This window comes from Artemia sp. Qi Xiang Cuo, chromosome 17 (assembly GCF_049724085.1).
Source record: "Artemia sp. Qi Xiang Cuo chromosome 17, ASM4972408v1, whole genome shotgun sequence".
Taxonomy (NCBI): domain Eukaryota; kingdom Metazoa; phylum Arthropoda; class Branchiopoda; order Anostraca; family Artemiidae; genus Artemia; species Artemia sp. Qi Xiang Cuo.
In genome coordinates this window covers 5,872,675-5,898,924 of record NC_142810.1, presented here as the reverse complement: position 1 = coordinate 5,898,924, position 26,250 = coordinate 5,872,675, and the positions used below count along the sequence as shown (strand labels likewise).

General features: G+C 34.5%; 1 protein-coding gene and 2 non-coding genes across 4 annotated transcripts in view; 1 reads left to right on the top strand and 2 right to left on the bottom strand.

The window, feature by feature from the left end:
• Positions 1-26,250, bottom strand: part of CLIP-190 (Cytoplasmic linker protein 190) — a 231,548-nt gene that overhangs the window by 14,490 nt on the left and 190,808 nt on the right. For both annotated transcript variants that reach the window (XM_089103477.1, XM_089103478.1), the window contains 4 exons: positions 21,447-21,662; positions 16,451-16,568; positions 4,968-5,121; positions 565-736 (listed from right to left, as the gene is read on the bottom strand). In XM_089103477.1, coding sequence (XP_088959603.1) covers positions 565-736; positions 4,968-5,121; positions 16,451-16,568; positions 21,447-21,662 — 660 coding nt within the window. The remainder of the gene's footprint in view (positions 1-564; positions 737-4,967; positions 5,122-16,450; positions 16,569-21,446; positions 21,663-26,250) is intronic.
• Positions 6,243-6,355, top strand: LOC148941838 (U6atac minor spliceosomal RNA). The gene has a single exon (XR_016143231.1). It is a non-coding gene; the product is annotated as a U6atac minor spliceosomal RNA (small nuclear RNA).
• On the bottom strand, positions 23,169-23,277 carry LOC148941837 (U6atac minor spliceosomal RNA). The gene has a single exon (XR_016143230.1). It is a non-coding gene; the product is annotated as a U6atac minor spliceosomal RNA (small nuclear RNA).

The window sequence follows — 26,250 nt, the reverse complement described above, 5'->3', positions numbered from 1 at the left end:
TTAGTTTTATTGGTCGCATGTTGTTGTAAGTCTTTCTTCTCTTATATATTTTTGTTTTGCTGAGGACGGCCCTTAGACATAGGGCCGAAATATTCATTCATTAAAATTAGAGTTCCACTGTCTTACGAAAAGAATTCCCTATTATTCTTCTTGTTTTGATGTTTGTGAATATCTGTTTGTGTTAAGTTTTAATGTTGCTCCTTTTTCAGTTGAAAATTTCTCTTTATTTAATTTCTAACCGTTTTTCAAATAATGCCAGGAAATGCCCTTGTCTTTTGGGAAAAAGGGACGTGGGAGGGGGCCTAGTTGCCCTCCAAGATCACTTGAAAAATGCGCTGAACCTTCCACTTTCTTTCGAAAAAACCCTCTCCCAATATTCTAGTATCATTGGTTCCACATGTTCACGACTGCGAAAAAAATTAAAAAAAAACAACAAATAAACACATATCTATGGTCTTCCTCCTCACAAAAAAAAATCCACATTTTTGTTGACGCAAGCTTAAAGCTTTTTTAAAAATCAGGCAATTTTTTCATTTAATCGACACATAGTGTCGGACAGCTCACCTATTATGATCAGTGACGCCATGTCCCATCAAAGTGGCTCGAAGAATTTCCATTTCCGTTTTCAAATTTTCATTCTTCTTCTGCATATCAACAATGACCGAGTTTAGGAAACTTACTTGCTGCTCCAAATTCTTCTTAGACTCCCGGAGCATGAGTGTTTGCTCATCTGTACCTAAAAAAAAACCTTTAAGTTACTTTTTTGTATTTGTTTGCCAACCCTATATAATTCTTTATTTATCTAATTTCATTATTGCAAGTTTTTGCTTTAGGCTATTTTGTAACACTCTTGTCAGGGACGTAATTTGCAATGGAGAAGGGGGGGGCAACTACCCCCTCGAAACCCAATTCCCCCCAGACCTCATTTTATCCCCTCCGCCCCCACCTGAAATTTTGTTTCTGCAAAATTTTTGTCAAAATTAAAATAAGCCTGCATAATTCAAGTATTCAGGAAAACTAGGTTAGTTTCCTTTATTATATTTTTACCTTTATGTTACTATATGACTCATTTTTCGGTTTTCACTGTCATTTTCACTTGATTTGGAAAAAATGACTCCAACTCCACCCACCCCTCCGGGATTTTGACAAAATTACGCCACTGACTCTTGTCTTTAACCTCTTTAAAGGATAACGACGAAGTTATTACTGTATAGTAAGCAGAAGAATGATATAAAATAGATTTCTTCTAATATATAAAATGGATGGTCGTAAATAAAATGGATAATAGATAACATACTTATATAAAAATATATAATATATAAAATATTATATAGCGTAAAATGGATGGTCGTAAATAAAATGGATAATAGATAGCATACTAATATAAAAAATATATAATATATAAATATTATATAAAATGGATGGTCGTAAATAAAATGGATAATAGATAACATACTAATATATAAAATATACAATATATAAAATATTATATAAAATGGATGGCCATAAATAAAATGGATAATAGATAACATACTAATATATAAAATATATAATACATAAAATATATAAAATGGATGGTCGTAAATAAAATGGATAATAGATAACATACTTACAAAATGGATGGTCGTAAATAAAATGGATAATAGATAACATTCTTACAAAATGGATGGTCGTAAATAAAATGGATAATAGATAACATACTAATATATAAAATATCCAATATATAAAATATTATATAAAATATATAGAATATTATATAAAATGGATGGTCATAAACAAGATGGATAATAGATAACATACTAATATATAAAATATATAATATTATAAAATATTATACAAAATGGATGGTCGTAAATAAAATAGATAATAGATGTCATACTAATATATAAAATATATAATAAATAAAATATTATATAAAATGGATGGTCGCTTCAACTTTGATCCACATTACTCTTGCTTTATTTGAAATAATAAATGTTTTTTTTCGTGCCCCATAGTTACAGTCCTCTCTCAATATTATTAGTCCTAATCTTATAGCCTTAGTTTATAGTTCATTTATAGTATTAAGTTATAGTCCTAAAGTCTTCAATTTTGTGGGAAGTGTTCAGTTTATTTCATTTTCAATAAAAATAAAGCATTTGCTTAATTTTGCTTATGTGTTATTTTTCTTTTTTTGTATTTTGAACTTTAACGGGATATCCACAAAGAGCCATTGCCACATGCAACAGGTAGCAGGTTTTATTAACTGTGTTTTTTTCTATTATGTTAGGATTGCCGTCTTAATACCTAAGTTTATTATATATATCCCCTTTGAATGTTAAAGATTTACATATTATCCAGTCAATCCAAAATGCCAAGGTAGAGGAATACAATTTTTTTTTTTGCTCTTTCAAAAAAAAGTTGTGAGATTATACTCCTTATACAAGTAAAATTTTGGCAAAAAAATATTTAATGTATTTGTCGAATAAAAATTTCTTTTAATCCAGGTTGCCACTTTATTCACTTTTTTACTTCGCCTGCTCGTAAAATTTTGACGAAAAATTGTCAAATGTAATTGTAAAAAAATAAAAGTTGTCAAATGTAGTTCTAACTACATTTACCTTTGCACTGCATATACTAGTAAAATTTTGACGAAAAATTGTCAAATGTAATTGTAAAAAAAATAAAAGTTGTCAAATGTAGTTCTAACTACATTTACCTTTGCACTGCATATAGTAGTAAAAATTTGGCGAAAAATTGTCAAAAGTAGCTGTGAAACAAAAAGTTGTCAAATGTAGTTACAACTACATTTACCTTAGTGCTTTGTATGGCAGCAATAATTTGACGAAATATTTAGATGACTAGTATTGCTTAAAAAAACAGGCAACGTAGCTGTGCTTTACATTACTGAATTTGGCACAAAAAACATTTTGTTCGTCAAAATTCTAAAGAATTCACTGTACACAATATATGATTTTGATTATTTAAGACACAGGCTCAGTTCTTACGGGAACATGCCCTCCCTCGTGTGTACAGGCCCAGAGAATATCTTATTGTTATTCAAGTATTTGGCAACCATGTTAGAAACCGCATGAAATGGTTCGGTCTGTACTGTTGGAAAAGTGCCAAATTGAAATGCACTTTTGACGCCCCTGGCTAAGGTTATTGGGTACTGGTGCATTATGCGGGCACCGCTAAAGATAGTCAAGTTTGGTTAATGCTAATGAAATAAAATAAAATAGGATGAATATACAATAGTTTATGAACAAATTTGGGCTATATATTTGCACATTAGGGGAGGGGGGTTGGCTGTAAAGCATACCATCTATTAAATACGACACCTAACTTAACCTAGGTACTTTTTCCCCCTTAAGCCCTCCAAAAAAATCGTTTAAATATTGTAACTCATTGAGAAACCACGGCTTTGCAATCATTTATCTATAGCGGTCTCTTGCAAATAGCCCGTTTGACGGGTTTCGTGACTGGTTTCCTTGTACAATATATAGCGATGCCCACATAATGCATCAGTACCGGTTATTGTTAGACATCAATTTTTACAAAAATTGTATTTCATCTGCTCGAAACTGATTCACTCTTTTGAACTGCCTGAGCTGAATAGACATAAAGAAAAAAAAACTTATTTAGTCTGAACATACTAAAAACCAAAAAAATTATCTCTAGCACAAAGGTAAAGAGCTATATTAAAAATATACCAATATATATCTGTAAAAATTTATAATATATAAATTATATCATTTATATATTTTTTTAATTTATAAAAATATTCATATTAAATTAATTCCCTAAATATGAATAAGATCCCAATCGAGCGTTGCTAACTTTGCTAAAAAAAAAAGAAGTAACAAGCATAGTTATAAAACAATTGTTAATAAGCTAATAATACAGTCGAATTTTATATAAAACCATGAAATCAGGTACTTACGTAGGGTAGGAGCTTTCGAGACTCACAGTGACGTCAACCCACAAACACGTAGGAGGGAGGGTTCTTCAAAATCTAGAGGCAATGGGTTCGATTTCTTCTATATTTTTTTTTTCGCAGTTATTTTTACGTAAAACATTATTTTTATGTTTCCCGAATTTTTATTCCCAAATCCCAAACTAATCAATCCCAATGATCCCAAACTAGTTAAAATAATTAAATAATTCATTTTAATTAATTTCATTAATAGAAATAAAAATTAATTTTATTGAAAGAGTTCAGCTCTTACATTAGCACTAAATTGAATGGATGCATAGTTGAATAATAATTGGAAGTTGAACAATGTGGAGTATAATTTTTTTGGTAATTTTGATTAAGGAATAAAGTTATATATCTTTTATTAATTCGAATGGCTTGGCCATAGACACCTGCGGTAAGATCTGAGGGTGTGTTTGCCTCTGAGGGAAGTTGGACATATTTAGGTTTATTAAATAGAGTAGCAGTTTTGTTGTTTCCTCAAAGAAAATACGAAAAAAGCGTTTTTAACGAAAATACCAAAAAAAGGTGTTTTTAAAATCTAGGGGGGAGGTGGGCCAAAAAATCCCTGGGGACAAATATCCTAACCTCACAATTGATGCCCCTGTGCACTCATCTATCTATGCACTCATCTATGTATGCGAATGCAAACATGCTCAAAGGCTCGACCAATAGAGTGGGGGGGGATATAAAAGATTTTTTCAAGAGGGGGTTATAAACCGATGAATTGTAATTTTAGGCAGCATCCTTTCGAATTTTCTTGAAGGGGGGATTGTCAGTTGTGCTAAAACAACGGTTTTTTTTTGTATGAGAGGTGATGTCGATTAATTTGGTCTGATTTTCGATTTTACAAGAGTTTGTCGAAAAAAGTAGAAAGGGCTGTGAAGAAAAGCAGAAACAAAAGTAGAAAAGAAAAGAATAAAATAGCAGAAAAACTTCAAGGACATCTAGGAGGAAAAGTATGTCTAGGACAAACACTGAACTCATGCGCAAATGACCTTGAAACACTAACCTTGATATGATTCAGCGCAGTCTTCTTGGGCCTTTTTCAACTCTTGCTGCAATTTGTCCATTTTTAAATTCAACTGATACTTCTCCTTTTCAGATATGGATATAGCTGATTTCATACTAGACACTCTTGATATTTGACCATCAAATGATTGAATCTGGAAAAAAAAAATATTAATATTTTTAGAATCAACCCGAGAATAATGAGGGTATTTACGTCTTATCCCAAGCCCACTCAAGATGTGAATTTAGGTTAATCCTATTGAAATATACCAAAATATGATGAAAATATAATACTTTAGTAGCAAATTATGAATCTACAACAAAGAATTATGGAAATCAGGCTGCCCAGAACACATTATAGTAAATACCTAACCTATCCAACTTTAAATATTAAATATTTAATTAAAATATAACTGTATAGTAGTTTATCTCACTCTGGCTAAGTTGATTATCTGAGAGTGCACACATAAAAACCGGTTTTAAACAGATCAAACTTTTTTATTTTGGTCAGGATAACACGTAAGTACCAAAATGTGTTGGAGCTTTCTAAAAATTCCGAGAAAGCAGCTTTCAAACTACGCATGCGATTTTCTTATTGAACGGGTACGTTACCATAAGTTAATTAAGACAAAATAGCGGCACAAATTCTTATATATACCTGAAAATAAACTTATTTCGGTTTTCATTATTAGGATATTTATTAATTATTATACATTTATTACATAATAACAACAATATAATATAATATTATATGTTCGTTTAAAACAGTTTAGGATATTTATTATTTAAAAGGGGAATACTTATAATTCTTCTGTTTACAAAGACATAAAATGACAATTGTTATAAAGATGTTTTGTATTAACATACAAAATTATTTTGTTTATATTAACAAAATTTATAAGAAAATTCAACTTAAAAAGTAAAAAAATTAAATCTAGGTAAAAAAAAGAGCTTAGGATTAATACTAATATGTAGAAATATATTTTGTTGATGGAAAAGTTTATTTTTATGCTTAGTTTTTGCTCTTCAAGGAACGAAAAAGGTGGTCCGCCCCCCTACAAGATTCCAAGACTCCATCCTTATCTAGGGGAGTGCAAACCTCATACTTGAACTTCAAGTTCAAGTATATTTATAGAGCTTATATGAATACCTTAGCCTTATAATTAGCTTAATACTAGCCTTAGTTCTCTTATTAGCCAATTTTCTTCTAAAAGACCATAGGTATTTGCCCTTTCTCTATCTGAGAGCTCATACAATAGTTTACATTAGACTACTTGCTCAGTAGAAAAGGAGAGAACGTTAGCACTCGCCTAGTTAAGGATGGAAAAGCACAAATATGGTTCGCAAGGAACCCCTTCTTGTAGGGGGTACCTGGCGGGGAAAGTTTCCTGGAAGAAGGGAATTTGCCGAACTGCTCTGGTCTAGATATTTCTGAATATATGGCGCTAATAGTCTCAACAACGGACTTCGGCGTTACATTTCAACTTTACTTATATTAAGGAATATTAGTGTAGAGGAAAATAATTCGCCAGTATGCTTATATTAGAAAATCATAATAGGTTGAGGTTTTTAATCTTTTTACCTTGTTATCTTGGAATAAAGAAAATTTTTGGGTATATATAGGAATTGCGCCAGTATATTTCTGTCATTAGCCTGTTGCTATAGTTCAAGACTTGAACTAGAGCAACGGGCTAATGGCCTGTTACTTTATAATTAAAAATTAGCCTTTTACTCTATTTCAAGTCTTGAACTTGAGAAATAGGCTAATGACAGAAATCGGATTAATGAGGTTTTTCTAATGAGCTTTATAAATATAGTAAATAGAGTAATGGGCTAATGGCTTAAAGGACGAGAATGGAATGTGCGTTTTCACTGAGAATTGATAAGGTTGTCACAACCTCTCCCTCTTGTCGCAACGTCACATTGTCACACTTTGTCATAACATACAAAACCCTTCCAAGAACATTGGAATGAGTCAAACTTCCTTACCCTCTGGCTTAAGATAGAAAAAAGAAAATAAAAATCACTTAACGCGTTTTGGCACAAGGACGCGTACTCGAATAAATGTAAATAATAAGTTTTAGGAATAAGGATAATTAGGAATAATTAGGAAATAAGGATTTAGGATATAAGGAATAAGGATAATTAGGAAATAAGGATAATTCGGAATAATTAGGAAATAAGGATATAGGATAATTAGGAAATAAGAATAATTAGGAAATAAGGATAATTAGGAATAATCAGGGAATAAGGATAATTAGGCTATAAGGAATACAAACTTCGGATATTTCGGATACAAACATATTGGTGAATTATTTTCTAATACATTCATATTCATTACAATAATTAAAGCCCAAGTATGATGGTTGCTTTACACATTGCGGGAATGCATGCAGAAATCCGTCCGTATCTTTTCGAACGATGGCTCAGAAAATGCTGAGTTTTAAGGTAAAGTTTTCAAATAAATGTATCAGCGTGGATGAAGACAAGTTCTAAAAGAATATTATTGGCTAATTCGACTATCGTTTTAGTCCTTATACTGCGAAGGAGACAGAGAAGACAAAAAGAGAAAGAAATTCAGTCTGAAACAACAATGATATTGATTAGTCCTGCTTTTATTCCTTTAAAAGCCTTTCAAGAATATGTCCTGATTTGTCGAAATCGTTGTGGAAAGCTAGAGTTTTTCAAGCACGAAAACGGACAGAATATCCGCATGGACTTCTAAATCCGGACGGATTTCCGCGATGTGCAAATAAACCATGAAGCTAGAGCGTATTGAGACATTCAACGCCATCTATATAAAATGGACTCTATACAAGATTTTATTTAAGTGAAATTCTTCTTCTTCTTCTTTTTATTTGGATTAATGTGAAGACGCGTTCGCAAAATCTCATCACCGAAACTAGATGCCAGGCCCTGTAGTGTGTTGCTACAGCTAGGTTCGATCCCTGGGTCCTGTATTCTGGACCCAGGTACCTGAGGTCAAAATCCACAGCGTCACTACAGGACTAAGTGAAAATCTTTTCAAACATAGTTACATTTTATTCAAGAATTTCCTATATATACACAAAAATTAAGTCAGGTTAAAAATTTTCGCGTTCCGAGACAATAATGAATGAATGATTGAATTTTATTAATAACCTGTCTTACAATCAACAGAAAAAGACAGAGCACAAACTGGAAAAGAAAGAAAAAGCAAAACTGGCAAGAAAAACAAATACAAACAGAAAGAGCTACATAATAACATAATTATTTGAGAAGGTGGGCCCACTTGTGATCCAGAAGCCCTAGTTTTTTCACGTAAATCTGAATTACCTCCTCCACGGCACTCAGAGGCTCAACAATTCCATATTTCGCAACAATATGGCGGTTTCTAACAAAAGGCGGCACTTGAAGAAGATATCGGGCATACTTGAAAAATACCGACCTTATGTCTATCTTGTTTCGTGCGCTCAGGAGCTTCCAAAAAGGAGACAGGTACAAGACATGAGGCAAAGCTATGCATTATAAAGCCGAGCCAAATATTTACGGCTTGAATTGCGACGGCTAGTGACAACACCCGCATAGGCAATGCGCACTTTTTTAGAAAGGTGTTCAATAAGAAAACACTGGGTCTCTCGAAGATGACGACCAATCGGCAGGCCAAGGTACGTAATGTGACTAGACGGTGTTACGGTAATTCCACCAAGCCTGACTGTAGCATTATCTTCAGGACAATTAAAAAATAAAACAGCAGACTTTTCTACATTAAACTGCAAACCAATATCAGCATAACTTTTTTCAAGACGCAAGAAATTATTTTCTAATGAAGAAAGCAACCGAGACAGATTTAAAAGATCATCTGCGAAACCCAGAAGTGACAAGTCAATATGCTTGCAAATATAACTAGGGGAAATAACCTGTTGTGCATCATTAACACTGTTATTATACAAAGTAGGAGACGCTATAGCCCCTTGCTTAATTCCCTTATGTACGGATATCTCCCCACTAAGCTCACCATCATGCGATTGAACACGAAACTTGAGGTTCCTATACATATCACGTAGTGACCTTATAACAGAAGAACGCACGCCTCGCTTACACAGCTCAACCAAAATCTGGGCATGAATCCCAGAGTCAAAAGCTCTCCTGACATCATACTGACCTAAGATCAAAGTTTCTCGCCAGCGATGAGCATCAAGTAATATGTTAGCAAGAAGACAAAGTACATGGGTGCACCCGAGGCCTTTTCAAAAACCAAACTGGTGTGGAGGCATCTCACACTTATCATAAATCTCATCAAACAAAACAATCTCGAATAGTTTACAAAATACTGAAGATATCATTACTGGCCGATACGAAGAAGGCTGTTCGGCTGGCTTCCCCTTCTTTATTATCGGGATAACCATACCCACACTAAAGCAAATCGGGACTATCCCTTGTGTGAAAATAATCTGAAACAGAAGGGCAATGTGATGGTAAAGAATATAACCTCCCAAAGAAACATGTAGATCACAAATACCATCGCAGCCTTTCGAGTATACCCTTTTCAGCTTTTTAATGGCCTGGCAAATTAAGACCGGTGACACTGAGAAATTGTTTAAGGTATCGGTAAGCATAGAAACCAGCTCATTTTCGTAATTAGACTGCAGAACTGGACCAGGCGCTTTTAACTCGGACTCAAAGTGAGCACTCCACTGATAAGCAGAAATATTAGACGTAGGCTTAGCTTCTTCTGGCTTAGACCGAAGCGACCAAATAAGGTTCGGATTCTTACTTAGCTTTTGCAAAATTTTCTTTGAGGGTTGCACGGTGGGCATCTAACGCTTTATTGAACTTTCGTTTAGTATGGATTCGAATCTCGTTCACTATTCCACTTCGTGGCTTCCCGCTATCATGCCAAACTTTCCGTCATAGCTTCGCCGACGCACAAGCCGCCACTAGCTCCGGATTTCTAGACCACGCTTTCACCTGCGATCTATTACGGATACACTTCACGGGAACTGCTACACTTTCCGCGATACTCAGAGCATGCGATATTTCTGCACAGTACATGTTTATCTAAAGACGTATTTCATTTTCACTGCAATACGAGTTTGCATTTCTCTGCAGCAGATGGAAGGGAACTTTTATTTTACTCAGGATATCGCCAGAAGTAGCCGCAAAGAGATCAATCGACACTTGTTTCCAGTCACTGTATACTCTCCATTGGGACTTGCACGGACCCGACCACTTTGGACAGTCCAGTGTTATTGACAATGACAAAGGCAAATGGTCACAGTATGAGCCATCAGCTGCAACTTTTACTGCGTCACTCACCGGGAAGTTCGTTAACACATGGTCAACATTTGAGACGGTGTTGCCAACACTGATAAATGTATAAGCTTTGTCCTTATCAAAGACATTTAACTGATCAGGAAGGGAACCTATAACGATTTGAGTCCTTTCAGATTCGGTATTAAGTAGGTCACAGTTGAAGTCCCATATTAATAGAACTTTTGTATTCCCAGGAATGTGAGCCTTCACGGAACAGCTTAGCTGAGTACTTGCAGCCGTGAACTTGCTGTCCGAGAGGCTAGATCTATAATTAATAGGAAGATAGACGTTTATTATTACAATATCTCCAACTTTAACAGCGAGGAAGTGTTTACTTGATGCTAAAACTTCAGCCTGAAGAGACTTTCTCACCAAAGTGGCTAAACCACCAGATGGCTGACCTCTGGATTTCACACGTTCAGCTGGCCGAATAAAACACTGGAGTGAACTTGAGAACTTGAGCAGGTTAGTATTGTCCTTGGGTAGCAGGTGCTCTTGTATACAAATTACTTCATTTGTTAGGCTCATAGTATCAAGCAGAACTGTTTTCTCAAGTGCTTTCCCATTTATATTACAAGACAGAATACTACACATTTTGGGAGCGTGACCCATCTTTCAAGTTTTTTTCTGTTATCAGGACAGGCATAGTAATAACATGTGTGCCTAGTCGAATTGCAATTCAGACACCGAGTAGGATTTTGGCAAGGGTTTTCAGGGGAGCTTGTGTGGCCAATTTCTCGACAGCGGCTACAAGTTTCAGCTTCATTACAGTCCGCCGCTATGCGCCCCACATGATGACACCGATAACATCTTCGAGGCAAAAAGCAGAAATCTTCTAGACAGGATAGTTCGAAACCAATTTTAATCGGGTTCGTTAAGGCAGCGGACAATGCACTTAGAGGGGTAGTACATTTTAAACGCTTGCAAATTGCTACAATTCATTGCTTTTTCACAGTCTTTTGACAGACTTTTCAGAAGGTCCTCCGTCACGTTGCTGGGGAGACGTTTCACTATACCGATGAATTGGGAATTAACAAGTCGATTGTCAATTTTATAGGTACTTTTGAGGGCTGCCGAGACCTTTCCTGCTGCCTGCTTCGAAGAGACTGACAGTTGACATTCCTTATTTCTCCACCTGAGCACTGCATCCGCTAATTTTGTATCACCCGGTGCCAATCTTGTTATAAGGTCCATACGCTTTCCTGGATCGTCTAACTCAGGAGGCATATTCTTCACGACAACCGAGAACAGCTGTTTTTCCACATTTGGCGTTTTAGGTACTGACGAGGAGGCTGTAGGCTGATTCTTGGAATCAGCAATAACTTTCAAACCATTGTTCAGAGTATCTAACTTGCGGGAAAACTTTTGCAGCTCACTGTCCAGTTTTCTCGTCATTTCGTTCACTTTAGTTGTAATACAGACTGCAATTTCGTCACCACACGTGGGAACAGACTCCGGTTCGAGAATAACGAAAGTCAGAAGCTCCGTCCTTAGCACAGCGCCATATGGCTTTCGCAATATCCGTCAAGTTATCACAGTCTTTTTTTGCATTCGCGTAATCGTTCGTCATATCCGAGTTCACCCTCATAGTAAGTCCACAGCAGTTTTTTGGCTTCCATAATACTGGCATGATCAAAATCTCTATTCCTTTATTAACGAACATATCAGTCTTAATACCCTTTGTCATGCATCGAGAGACAAAGTTTAAAACTGGATTCAATACCAGAACAGTTTTCATTTCGTTAATCTGGATTAAGTCCAATATATATTCACCAATTTCTTTGATAATTAATAATATCGAATCCTAGACAGATATTTAAGGACTGGACTATATATTCAATATTTTTCTGGTGGTTAACTTGCGAGAAAAGTAAGTGAAGCGTTGAAGGCTGTCTACCTTGTCCCCGCAATTTAAGGGGCAAGCCCAGCGGGTACCACGGCTCTTGCTAACAACTCTCCACCCCCCCCCCCCTCTGCTTACTTTTCTTTCCCCACCTCAATTGTAGCGTAAATGCCTCTAAATATCAGACGTCCTATTTATTTAAAATCGCACTGCTTGATGGCTAATCTCCAATATTATCACTGAAAAAATTCGAATTCAGACCACTTTTACAAAATACAAATAAATGTCCAGAAACTAGGTTAGTAGATTAAGCAAAGGTTTTATTATAGGTCAGGAGCTATAATCTTTTGACAAATATTGCAAAATCTAACTAGCTTCACTGGGATTATAATTCACTGAAAAAGCTTACTGTTTTATAATATAGTTGGCCAGTATCCTTAAGGTTTATGTTCTCTATGAACATGCGATTTTGCGACAAGCTTATAGCCAAAGAGTATGGGTAACTTATAAGAGTGAGAACTGGCGCTAGTATCGACCAAAAAAATTACCACGCCATCTAGTGTTTGGCAACACTTGGCAATTTCTAAGCTCTGTAATCATTTTTCTGCCAGTAATTGAGATCAGACACTTATTACTACCCTAATTTCGCTAAAAACAACACTCATTAAATTATTTCTTCTTAATTTGCCAAAAAAAAAATGTCAAGTGGCCCCAAAGGCTAGATGGCGTTGTTATTTTGTCAACACTAACGCCAATTTTAACTCTCATAAGTTAAACCTACCCTATACCTATAGCCTTAAATTACATCGAAAGGACAAGACAGTTATATCGTTGAATTCAATATTTTCAGATATATCCATTCCCCAAACCAGGATTATGATATCACTTAGACTTTTTCTTAAGAATGATATAAGCTTGCTTAAAATGGGAAAATTTTCTTATTTTGAGTGTTATTCATGCCTTTTCTTTCTTTTTTTTAATATGAAATTAAAACCAAAACAATTTCAAAATATAATTTGGTTGATGGATTAAGCTGAATCTCAGCTACCAAATTATCTAATTGTTGCAAAATTGTTTTGCAAATTACAAAACAGTTAGAAATAGCGAAATTTTTGGACGAACCTTAATACCTGGGCTTACAGAAGAATAACATCCCTAAAACGTGTACACGGAACATTAAGCTTAAAGTATCAAGGATAGGGCCATACCCAGGATGTTTTCTCGAGGGGGGGTGGTGGTGGGGTACAAACAACAATTTTAAAAACGAATCAAAAATGTGTTTTTGCATTTTCATTACGTTTTTACGAGTCGGATCAACATTTTGGGGAGGGGGGTCAAACCTCTCCACTGAATATAGCCATGACCAAGGAAATTAAAATAAAAACACGTTTTCACTCCCCGGACAAGATGTGTTCACAGACAGCGATTTTCCAATATTTATCTTTTGGTTGTTTCAAATTATGGAGTGTTTAGTGCAGTACCACATTTATGTCAGTGTTGCAGGTCGAACTATAAAAACAAATAAGCGAAACTAACAAGTTACATTTGAAAACCTTTTTTGTTATTAAAAATACAAAAAAAACAAAACATTTTTTATCTAAATTTTTTGCAGATTTTAACCCACTTTTTTTTAATTTGACACCCGCTACTGCCAAAACCTACAAAACTACATATGGAGGACTTTTTCATTCAAAACTAAATTCCCTATTTTTCTAATTTTTCAAGAAATAAATGGTTGCGTAAATTTCCACTTGTGTAACTTTAATAGGGCTTTAAGACCACACATGCTAAGGATAACAAAACGAGAAAAACAAGGAAAAAAAAGGAGGGAGATGGAAATATTTTTGCCAAGACCCCCACTCAGCCGTCCTCAGTAAATAGCTACCTCATTTGCTACCTAAGGAAACCAGGCTAATGCCTCTATAATTACAACACTCACTCTTGTCACCTTTCTTATACAGGGGTCTAATTAGGGTTTTCCTAAAATTACTAGGTACTTCCCCTTCTTCAAAAATCAAATTCATAATCTTCAGTAAGATATTTCTAACCTCATAACCACCATATTTAGAAACTCATTTACCGCAGTATCTGTGGGGCCTTATTATTTTTTTTATTCTTTTAGTGCTGTCTCTAATTCTTCCACATAAAATAGATCTTCCTTCACATCCAAAGGGCAAGAAACTCTTTCATTTTCTTCTGTATCTTTTCCTGTTACTCTATCAGAGTTTCGGCACATTCTCAAAATGTTTTGCCCATCTCTCTTTAACTCTTTCCTTATAACTAATTGTGGCCACGTTCCTATCTTTAACTGAGACAAGTCCGGATTGACTACCTCTTTGTATTTAATAGCGTACATTGAAGAATAAAAAAATTCGAGAAGATTCATTTACCTCACCCCAATTTAATTTAAATTCAATATTATGACAATAAAATTTGACTTGTATGAAGAAATTAATTTTCAAAATTACCTGCACAGTCATACCGCATGATTTTTTTTATTATCAGAACTATCACCAGTCTAAGGGACAATAGATGTTTTTATTTTGATGTCCTTGGTACTTTAATCCCTTATAGTACCGGGAGCCCGGTGGCTACACCGCCGCGTCCCGGCACGCGGATATGGATTCTCATTGTTACTTGTCTTCTAAACGCAGACAACTTGAACCTTTTCTTGATGTCATGACGTCCAAATGGACTTTAAATTAGAAGTGGTTCCTTTGTAAAATTACGTTTTTTTTATTGTACCTTTAACTCTTGCCTCAGCTTGTCTTTAATCATTGTGAAAGACATATCGCCAAACCTTTGTTTCTTTCATTTGTCCAGGTGGTGGGACAAAAACTTCTTTTTCTTCCAATGATTTATCTAGTCCAGGTTTTGATTTTCAAAGGCATGGTAGGCATGGGTGACCACCTTTGTTTCTTTGAATTGTTCAAGTGGTGGGAGAAAAATGTCTTCTTTTGCCTCGGCTTGTCTTTTGTCATTATGAAATACATATCGCCGAACCTTTGTTTCTTTCAATTGTTCATGTGGTGGGACAAAAACTTCTTTTTCTTCCAACGATTTATCTAGTCCAGGTTTTGATTTTCAAAGGCATAGTAGGCATGGGTGACCACCTTTGTTTCTTTGAATTGTTCAAGTGGTGGGAGAAAAATGTCTTCTTTTGCCTCGGCTTGTCTTTTGTCATTATGAAATACATATCGCTGAACCTTTGTTTCTTTTAATTGTTCAGGTGATGGGACAAAAACTTCTTTTTCTTCCGACGATTTATCTAGTCCAGGTTTTGATTTTTAAATATATGGTAGGCATTGATCACCTTATCCATGTCAAAATCCAAAACCCAATCATCATTGCTATCATTTTCAATTTGTTTGGTTCGTTTTATCTCGGATTATTTTTCGCCATTAAGAAATACTAATCACCAAACCTTTGTTTTTTTAACAAAAGTATGGTGTGCATAGATGACTTTATGCATATCCAAATCCTAAACCTAATCATCATCATTATCATTTTCAATTTTGAAACGTTTTGATTCTCGCTGTCCAGGTTGATTTTCATTGATTCGCTCACATGTTCGTTGTCGCATGTCTTCTAACCGCATGTGTCTTTGTTCTTCATTAACCTTATTGACACGCCGCCGCTGTTCTTCTAACCGCGTGTGTGTTTGCTCTTCACTTTCATTTTTGACTCGATCACATACTTGGTGTCCCATGTCTACTAACCGTGTGTGTCTTAGCTCTTCATTTTCGAATCGTTTTTGAATTTTAATTACTTCAAACAATTTAGCAATAGCTTTTGCTTTAGCTGCCCGTAAAGGGGTTGTCGCAATTGATAGTGCAAATTTTTGTTTTTTAGGCATTCCAACAGACATTATATCATATAAATAGCTGATGGGTTGGAAACTCAACAATCTTATTTATGCTATGTATAACATCATATAAGAAAATGCTTATTTGATGTCATATATGAAGTCATTTGCAAAATCCAAAATTAAGGCTGTTAACGAATTTTCTCAGCCTTCTGACCTATCTAGGTCATTTTTTTATGCAAGAATATCCCAAGATATCAATTTTCCCGAAAAAACATGGAGCCATTTTCGAGGAAAAATACATAAATATATAATTATTGCTCGTTTATAAAGAAAGTCATATATGAAAGTCATATACTTGTATGAAGATATATATATATATATATATTGTAGTAGCTTGTATTTAATAATGATAAAATGACAGAAGGTTCAATTAACTCCTTCCTATGGACAATATAGTTCAACTTGTATGAAGAGATTAATTAGTTAATTATAATTTGTTAATTATAATTAAGATAATTAATTATCTACACAGACATACCTTATTTAAAAGCTCTTTATTTTCGAAACTTTTGATTTCCAGCTCTTTCTTAACAGCCTCCAGAGATTCAAGTAAATTCAGCTTTTCTTCTTCGTAACTGAATGCGGCAGTCGATGCACTAGAAAGTTTTAAACAATAAAAGACTGACAGGAATGCAAACACGAAAATGTAGGGGGGGGGGGCATTTAATTTTCAAAATCTAGGAGAAGAATTTTTTTTAATTTTTTATCAAAAATAACCAAGATATTTTCAATGAAAGTACCAAAAAACGACTTTGTCACAATCTATGGGGCAAAAAAAATCAAGGGGGCAATCTCCTACAAATATATTTTGCTAATTATAGCGACCTTGTTATAAGAAATATACAGATTAAGTTGGTATGCTACGCATAATGATATCAATTGAGAGTCTAAAAGCTGATTTGATTTCCCTAAAAGTCTTTTTATTATCTTATTTGAGCACGTTATAGTAATTTTCAATGTTTTGAATGGTTTAAAATATTTTTTTTCAACATAAGATCTTTTTGTAATTACTATTTTATACATTTTCTTTAAGAAAGAAATGGTTTACATGAATGCAAAAACAGGAACGTAGGAAACCAGTTAGCATGGTCCCTTTCCTTAATAAATGAAAAAAAGAACAATATAAAATATTAAAAAAAAGGCTTTATTGTTAAATATATTATATGTTAAATATTTTATATATTGTTAAATATATGTTAAATATATTAGTCTTTTTGAATAAAACTGGAAAAAAGAAAAAGAAGGTTAGTGTGGTGGCGAAGATGAAAAAATAAAAAATTACTGACCTTTGAAAACAGAAAATTAAATTAATTACTTTATTTATTTGTATAATAAATTAAAATAAGTAAATATACAATAAAATAAGCAATGAAATATTATGTGCATATTTATTATAACATATAATAATATACAATTAGATAAGTAATATAAAAAATTAAGTAAATAATTATTTAATTATTTTTTTTCTGATAATTAAGATAAGGTTTTTCTAAGAAAAGACATAAAAAATGAAATACCCCACCGCAAGGCTCTATAGCCGAGAATACAGGGAGAAAGATAAACAAACAAAAGACAAAAAAAAGAGACTGAAGCGAAAAAGAAGAACAGTAAAACACACATTAAAAAAGAAAAATACCAATCAGCTGCCAACTGACTATTCGCTGAACACCAAGGAGCAAAATTCCATGCCAAATAAACAAAATAGAAGAAGCGACCTATATCCTTTTGGTAAAATATTTTCGTCACCTTATATTAAATGCATATTATATAATATTATATATTTAATAATTGTATATTTAATAATTTTTATATTTGATAATTTACATTTATATTCAATAATTGATTTTATTTAATTTTTTGTTTAACAATTTTCCATTTTTATTTGTTATATTTAATATTTTAATTTTATATTATAGTTTTTCAGGTTTAAAATTGTTCAATTTAATATTTGAAATATATATTAAATTTTTTTCACCTTATTTTATATATATTAGGTTTACTGTCTTATGGACTACTTACAAAAATTTTGTCAATCGAAATCTTTTTGTTCTTATTACTGGTTTAAATTTTCACACACAAAGAGTTTTCGTTCTTTTTATTGGCTAAGATTTTCACACCTAATGCTTTAAAGACAATCAGGGTTTAATAAGGCGGAGTTAGTTGACCCTTCTAATATTAAAAATAATGTGACTGGCGTACGAAAAAACGTCGGGTACTATAAGACAATTAAAGGAACAATCTTAAAAATACTATAGGATGAAACCAGCTCCCCCTCTCCCGTCCTGAGTACGTGCCTGGATAAGGTCAGTGACGGTTCTAGGCCTGGGCAGGGGGCGTAGAACCTCCATTATATTTTACATATTTAACTATAACATTAAGCTATTATATTTAACTATAATAGCTTATAGCTAAATAAAAACTTGAACAGAATAAAAACTTGGGTTCTAACTCAGCTATTTGAATTTTGCGATTAGAACTTTCTGGGAAACTTGCCCGACAGGGACGTAATTTTCAATGGGGAAGGGGGCAACTGCTCCTCCCAGACCTCGGTTTGACCCCCCCCCCCCCAGAACCAAGTTTGTCACCCAGATGAAATTTAGTTTCTTCAAAAATCTTGTCAAAACTAAGATACGTATGCATAATTTAGGCATCCACAGAAACTGGTGAATGCTTTCTTTAGTATATCTTTACTTTATCTAAAGATACGGTACTATATGGCTCATTTTCACTCGATTTGGGAAATTTGACTCCAACCCCCCCCCCCTCCAAGAATTTTAACGAAATTACGCCACTTATGGTCAATTCATAGATTCCGAGACATGCCAAGAAATACAGGAAAAGCACTGCAATACGTGAGTAAGTAAAACAGCTACCAGTATCCAACAATGTGGCTATTGGTGGCAACAATATTGGTGGCAAGAGATAGCAATAATGGTGGCATAATGGTAATAGAGAAGCAGATATCAATAACTAATCAGAGCGCCTGAGCCTCCTAAAGCCTCCTTGAAACACCTGGGCCAAGGCTGCATCCAAGATTTTTGTGGGGGGGGGGGGGGGGGGGGACAAAAAAAATAATTTACAAAAGTAAAAAAAATTTTTATTTATTTTTTTTTTACTAATTTTTTACAAGTCGGACAAAAATTTCGGAGAGGGAGTCGCATCGGGCAACCCCCTAGATACGGCCCTAATCTGAGCACACCTTTGCTGATGGCCTCCTAAAGTCTCCTTAAAACACTAAGCCAAGGCCGTATCGAAGATTTATGTTCAGGGGGATGGGCTTACAAAAATTACAAAAGGCAATACAAATTTGTTTGTATGCATTTTCGTTACTTTTTAAAGAGTCCGACTAAATTTTCGGGGAGGGGGTCAGGCCGGGTACCGCCCTGGATACGGTTCTGATCTGAGCACACCTTTGGTGATGGTCTTCTAAAGTCTCCTTAAAATACTGAGCCAAGGCCGTATCTTCGATTTTTATTCAGGAAGGGGGCAGGGATACAAGACACTTTACAACAGACAACACAAATTCGTTTATATATATTTTCGTTACTTTTTGCAATTTGGACAGGGGGGGGGGGGGGGGTTCAAAGCGGGTATCTTCCCAGCCGGATACAACCTTCACCTCAAAACACCTTTGAAAGTGGTTGGGACGAAAAAGTGCAAGGGCCTCGCCAAGGCACATGCTGTATGCAGTTTATTATTAATTAATTATGCAGTTTATTAATTAATTATGCAGTATAAAATATGCAGTTTATTATTAATTAATGCGTGTGCGGTCCGATAATAACAATATCACACACAGCTGCAATAAATCCGGGGATATTACGAAATAGTGCAAGGGCCTCGCCAAAGCACATGCTGTATGCAGTTTATTATTAATTAATGCGTGTGCGGTCCTTATTATTAATTAATGCGTGTTTATTATTAATTAATGCGTGTGTATAATAACAATATCACACACAGCTGCAATAAATCCGGGGATAAGAATCCAGCTAATATTAACCAGTGGAAATATCCCACAAGATCAATATCTGTTTGAAGAACCTCTACCTGCTAATAAAATAAAAAAAGATACGACCTATTCACTTTTTTGTTTTTCACACCCCCCCCCCCCCAATTAAAAAAAGATCAGGGGCGTAATATACTTTTTTATTGATTGAATAGAAATACTGGTCGTAGAAAGTAGCGAGAAGGCACATTTAAACGAAATTCAAGTTAAATTTCTTAAAGCTTATTTCATATCATCATATTCAAAACGTATCGTGTGAGCATTTTTCGAATTTTACACTAGAGCTTAAATTAATATAGTAGAAAAAAGTTAAAAAAGAAAATGCAGACAAATTAAATTAAATTAAAAAAAATACTAATTACCAAAAAAACTTAAAGTAAAAAAATCAAGAAGATGAAACACCGATTTTACCAAAAGTACGCCATAGGTATCTTTTTCAATATTTTTTTAAACTAGCCTATAGGCTTATAGGCATAGCATAGGCCTATACTATGTATGCTAACCTAGCACTTTTTGTATTTATGTTTGAGTCGGGAGGGGGAGGGGGGCAGTAATTAATTTTACTTCAGGCATCACCGACCCTAGGAGCAGCCCTGATTGCAACAATTAATTTTTTCCCTATTAAGCCAAACTTAAATTACCAAAGTGTCCTATCCATTCAGTATCCAATTTTCACTGGTAAGTCACTCCTTACTAAAATAATTATTATTTTATTTAATGTAGTCGTAATTTTAATGTCAGTCAGTAAAACTTAATAATCAGTTAATCCCCCCCCCCCTCCTTCCAATATTCACCCAAAACTGACTGCCTAAAATGTGAATATTTCGAATTCCCCCACTTCTTCATCCTCTGAAAAAAAAACGCCTAAATTATTTAGCTATATATTGTAGTTCCAATTGATATATAGCAAGGGGGCAACCCAAAAATTATGTTAAGATGAGGTCAGGCCTTTTTTCAACCACTAGCTGTGATGTGGTGTGGGTTTCCAATAGTATGGTGGAAATAAATTGAAACAAAATGTGTTATTAGGTGATAATATCTTCATTGCAATGAAAATGACTTGGTTGAGATTCGAGAACAAATGGTGAAATAAAAATTGCTCTATGTAAGAGGTGGATACAGGATTAATGTTGGGGGGGGGGGGGGTGCCCCAGCAAGACTTGGGCTACCTCATTGGTGTTTTTCGCTTCTCTATTCCTGTAATTAGTGCAACTTTCGGCTTTCTGGGAGGGGGAGGCACGTACTCCTAAAACCACCCCCGGATTCGCCACTGGATCTACGTCTCACAATAAAGTCGTTTAAAGTATTTCTTTGCCCCTGGAGGGGGGGGGGGGCTTTTCTCTTGGTCGAATCCCCGACAGTATCCTCAGCATAGAGTAGATAAGATGATTACACTTTCAATGCAACTGATTTAATTATGACCAGAGTCCAGTGATTAGGAAAACTACATTCGGTTATAAGTACTTACTTTTCTTCAACAGACAATAGTCTCTTCATTAACTTATCCTTTTCTAAGACCAACTTCATCTTTTCTTCTCCTGATGATTCTACAAGCAATAAGTCTTTCTTTGTATCTGAACAAGTTTTTTCAAGATCAGTTATCTTCTTTATTAACACATCTTTCTCCAATTTTAGGGCCTCCACTTCTCCCTTAACTGTAGCTAAATATGTTCGTTCTTTTTCGCTGTAATATGAAACAATAAATACTAAACAAATAAAAATAAAGTTATATTTAATTAAAAGCATCTATGAAGTAATACACAATTAGCAGTAGAGTCCAGGATACGGCTCTGAAGCATGGGCGCTTCGAGAAGCGGATAAAGATTAGCTAGATCTAGATAAAATGCTTAAGGATTGTTCTGGGTACCCGACTGACTGACCGTATTTCAAACAATAGGATGTACGAAAAATGTAGTTCAATACCTCTTTCTAGGGCTATAATGAAAGAAAGGTTGAGGTGACTAGGGCAAGTTGGGCGGAAGAAGGATGACAGATTGCCGAACGTTGTTCTTTTCGGCCAACCGTCTAGGCCTAAACGGAAAGCAGGTCGCCCTCCCCTCGTCTGGGGTGGGAGGACGTCATAAAGAAAGATTTAAAGGCAATGGGAACTTCGTGGGCGGGTGTAAAAAGGGAGGCTTTGAATAGATTGGGATGGAGGAGGAGCGTGCGTAGCTGTTGGCCTCAGGCGGCTTGGTGCTGTGGTGAGTTGAGTTGTTAGTAGTCTGCAGGACGACAACCAAAAAACGATAACGTATACTCTCGTGTGAGGATCGGAAACCTAGTGTGTGTTTGCGCAATGAGAAGCATCCAATTCAAGTACCCTTTGTATACCGCCACGCGGTTGTTTTCAGACATGAAGCTTAACGATTGGCTGGAGGTTACGGACAATTGCCAATTTTATACAGGTAGATTTCTTTGCTTTTCCAAATCCAAAGGTTCTGAAAATGTTCCCCCAAATGTTCCAACAAATATCACTAATTCTTGGCTGAACCCTTGTGAAGTAAGGACGCCAGGATTCTATTAAAATTTATAAATAATTTCTTAGACCACACTGCTTTTCCACTTAAGAAAAATTTTTGACTTATTTTCAAATAAATAAAAAAAAGTTTTTTCTCTTAATTTTTATTAAAATTTATATATATATATATATATATATATATATATATATATATATATATATATATATATATATATATATATATATATATATATATATATAAGTAAGTTAGTTTCTTTTCTTTATTTTGCAATATACTTGTTGAAGATAACTATTGGTTATGTAGCTAAAAATTCGCTTATGTTTTACATTATATTTGATTCGCTATCTTCAGAAAATTTCTCGTTATCTTCTTATATTTTATACAAAGAAGCTTAATCTTAAAGCAAAAAATTATATTTTTATTCAATAATTATTTTACTGAAAAAATAGTAAAAACAGAAATGGAGAAACACATATCTAGAGAGTGGGGTTGGGAGGGGGGGGGGTATTAGCAAACGAAATATCAGTTGTTATAGACATATTTTTTTAAGTTTATACTAACAAAATTTGTAAGAAACTTTAGATTAAAAAGTTTAAAAACTTAACGTAGGTAAAAAAAATTTAATACTAATATATAGAAGTGTATTTTGTTGTTGGAAAATTTTATTTTTATGCTTAGTTTTTTTTTTCAACATTATACACTTCGAGAAAAGAAAAAGGTGGTCCGCCCCCCTACAAGAGGGGGTGCCTTGCGAACCATATTTATGCTGTTCCATCCTTATCTAGGGGAGTGCTAACCTTCTCTCCTTTTCTACAGCACACAATAGAATGCCACAATTTGTTATATATACCCAGAAATTAACTTATCATAAAAATCTCTTTAATCCAAGATAACAAGAATTGGCTTAGAAACCTCATTCCAATATAACTTTCTAATACAAGCAAACTAGGGAATTATTGTCTACTACATTAATATTCTATAATATAATTACAGTTAAAATGTAAGATCAAATTCCGTTGCTGAGACCTTCAGCGCCATCTATTTGCGAAATATCTAGACCAGATACGTTTGTCTGATTCCCTTCTTCCAGGAAATTCCCCCCGCAAAAAATTCTCCCAGTATATATGCCACCCGAGGGAAACTTCCCTCCAAAAAATGCCCCCCCCCCTTGGGGAAACATACCCCACATGTAAAATTAACCAGCCAAAGGGAAAGTAAGACAAATAAACGGAATAAAAAAAAGGGGTTTTGGAATATTCTGCCAAAATCCCAAATTTACGTAGAGTGCAGGGTGTAGAAACTCATATAGCTGTTTTTATATTGTTATTGTATTTATTTTATATATATTTCATATTCACCTTTTATTTTATAATTTTGTTTATTTTCTATTTATTACTTTTATATTATATTTTAATTTTTTTTTCTTGTGTTTTTGGGTGTTCGGGGCTGACTCGTCAAAGCAGGGTAAGATAAAAGTTAAAGAAATTAATTTGCTTGCTTATTTGAAATAAAGAGTTCAGTCCATTTCAAATTTACTTGGTTCTGGACTTGGACTCCATGCCATTTAAACTAATTTTAAAAAAAGCTTCTTAAAAGTAATTAAGACAGGAATACCTTCTGATGTACACCCAATGGACGCGTTCCCGATCGCAAACCGGTGCTATAGATGTCTAGATGTATAGATGCTATAGGGTAAACTGGTGCTATGTCAGTGTCAAACCAGAAGTCCACCAGAAGCAATTACTCTTACTTCTTGATTATATCTGTGCACTTCCTCCATGGGGACCCCTTCCTCAGTTGCCACTAATTTCATATTTCTAAATTATTTGGAAACAGAGCACCAAAAAGAGTCGAATTCTCCATAGAATTTTACGTTATGTTTATAATATCTTATGGAGAAGTTATAGCACTAACAAAATTGAATTTCTGAAGGAGCAATTAATAAATACTTTCTAAGACCACACTGGCTATATACATGACATATGAAACTAAGAGAGAAAAGGAAATAATCAATGAAAAATTAAATTAAAAAGGAGAGAAAACGTGGAGTTGTCAGCTAGTGGCAAAAATATAAAGACGAAGAACAGTGTCTTTTTGATTCAGTGTCTATTCTGGCTCTCATTACATTCACTTCAGAAGGTTAGATTTTGTCTGATTGTTTTTTGTTTTTTTTTTTAGCACTGAAGACGACTCGGTGGATGTTCTTGTCGAAATATTTCGAAGCAAATATTCGAAGCTTCGTCTTCATATTTTACCACTGGCTGATAAAATTCCTCGTTTTCTCACCTTTTTTATTTTATTTTTCGTTTATTATTTTCTTTTCTCTCTTGTTTTCATAAGCAATTAATAAATTTTAAAAATAAATCAATAAAAGTTTCCATAGAAAGTTGTTCACGTCACCTATCACTAAATAAGATCATGGTTGCAGCAATAGCTGCAACCCAGTAAAAACAAATCGTGGCCCATAGTAACCAAAAATTTTCAAAATGCGTTTTTTTTTTATTAAACTATCTCGAGAGAAAAATGCCATTTGTAGCTGATTCAGAAATGGTAATTATTGTTTCAATTAATTTTAATAATAAAATGTTATTTTGAAAACAAATTTACAACAATTTTGAAAAAGAGCCTGAAACCCCTTTAAAGTGGCATCAGATCGAAACAAAAAGTACACCATTGAATTTTTCATTGTCTAAAACCCTAATATGAACACTTACGGCACACCAAATTGAAAAGAAGGAAATTTTTTTCCTTGTGAGGATAATAGAGCATGCTGAGTCAAGTAAACAAGAAAAATCTGGGAGTCAATAAGTTTTATGTACCTATGTTCCACACCTTTAAACACCCCACACCTTAACACCTCAATTGTTGCACTTTAACCAAGCTAGAATGTTAGCAATTAACCCTGAATATTGGAAATAAAAGCTCCGAAGGGTCATGAAATATCGAAAAATTCTTGAGTCTTAATCAAGGCCGTATCCAGGGGGGAGGGGCGGGAGTTACCAGGTCCCCCCCCCCGAAGTTTTTGTCTGACTAGTAGAAAAATATCAAATATGTTTATAAATTTTTTTTTAATGTGTTTTGTAAAAGAAAAAAAATTTAGTAAGATCTCTGGTCTCGATCTCTGGGTCCCATATTACAAAGCTGAGATCAAACCCACTGTCGCCCCCCCCACAGGACTAGTACTTTGAGTTGCTTGCTTAAGTTAACACTTTCAGTATTTAAAAGTTAAAAGAATATAAACTAGTTATTTTGTTTATCAACTTACCTTAGTAGTATTATTACTAAAGACGGTGGGAGCTGCGAAGATGTTAAAAGTAGAATAGACAAAGCTCAAGGTGTTTTTTCACAATCGAAAAAATTTGGAAGAATACAAAGATAAGTCTGTGAACCAAGAATGAAATATTGGAAGCTACAAAAATATTGGAGCCTCCGAAAAACGGAGGAATATATGCTAGATGTTTCCAGAGAAATTGCCTACAGATTGTTTTGGGTAACCGACTGCCTGGCCATAATTCAAACAGTAGGCTGTACGAAAGGTGTGGTCCAATCACGCTTTCTAAGGCTATAATGAGAGAAAGGTTGAGATGGCTAGGGCACGTTCTGCGGATGAAGGATGAGACATTGCCGAAGATTTTCCTTTTCGGCCAATGGAAAGGCTAAACGAAAATAAGTTCATCCACGGTTGGGGTGGGAGGATGCCGTAAAGAAAGATCTAAGGGAAATGGGAACTTCCTGTGAGAGTGTAAAAAGGGAGACTTTGAAAAGATTAGGATGGAGGAGCGTGCGTAGCTG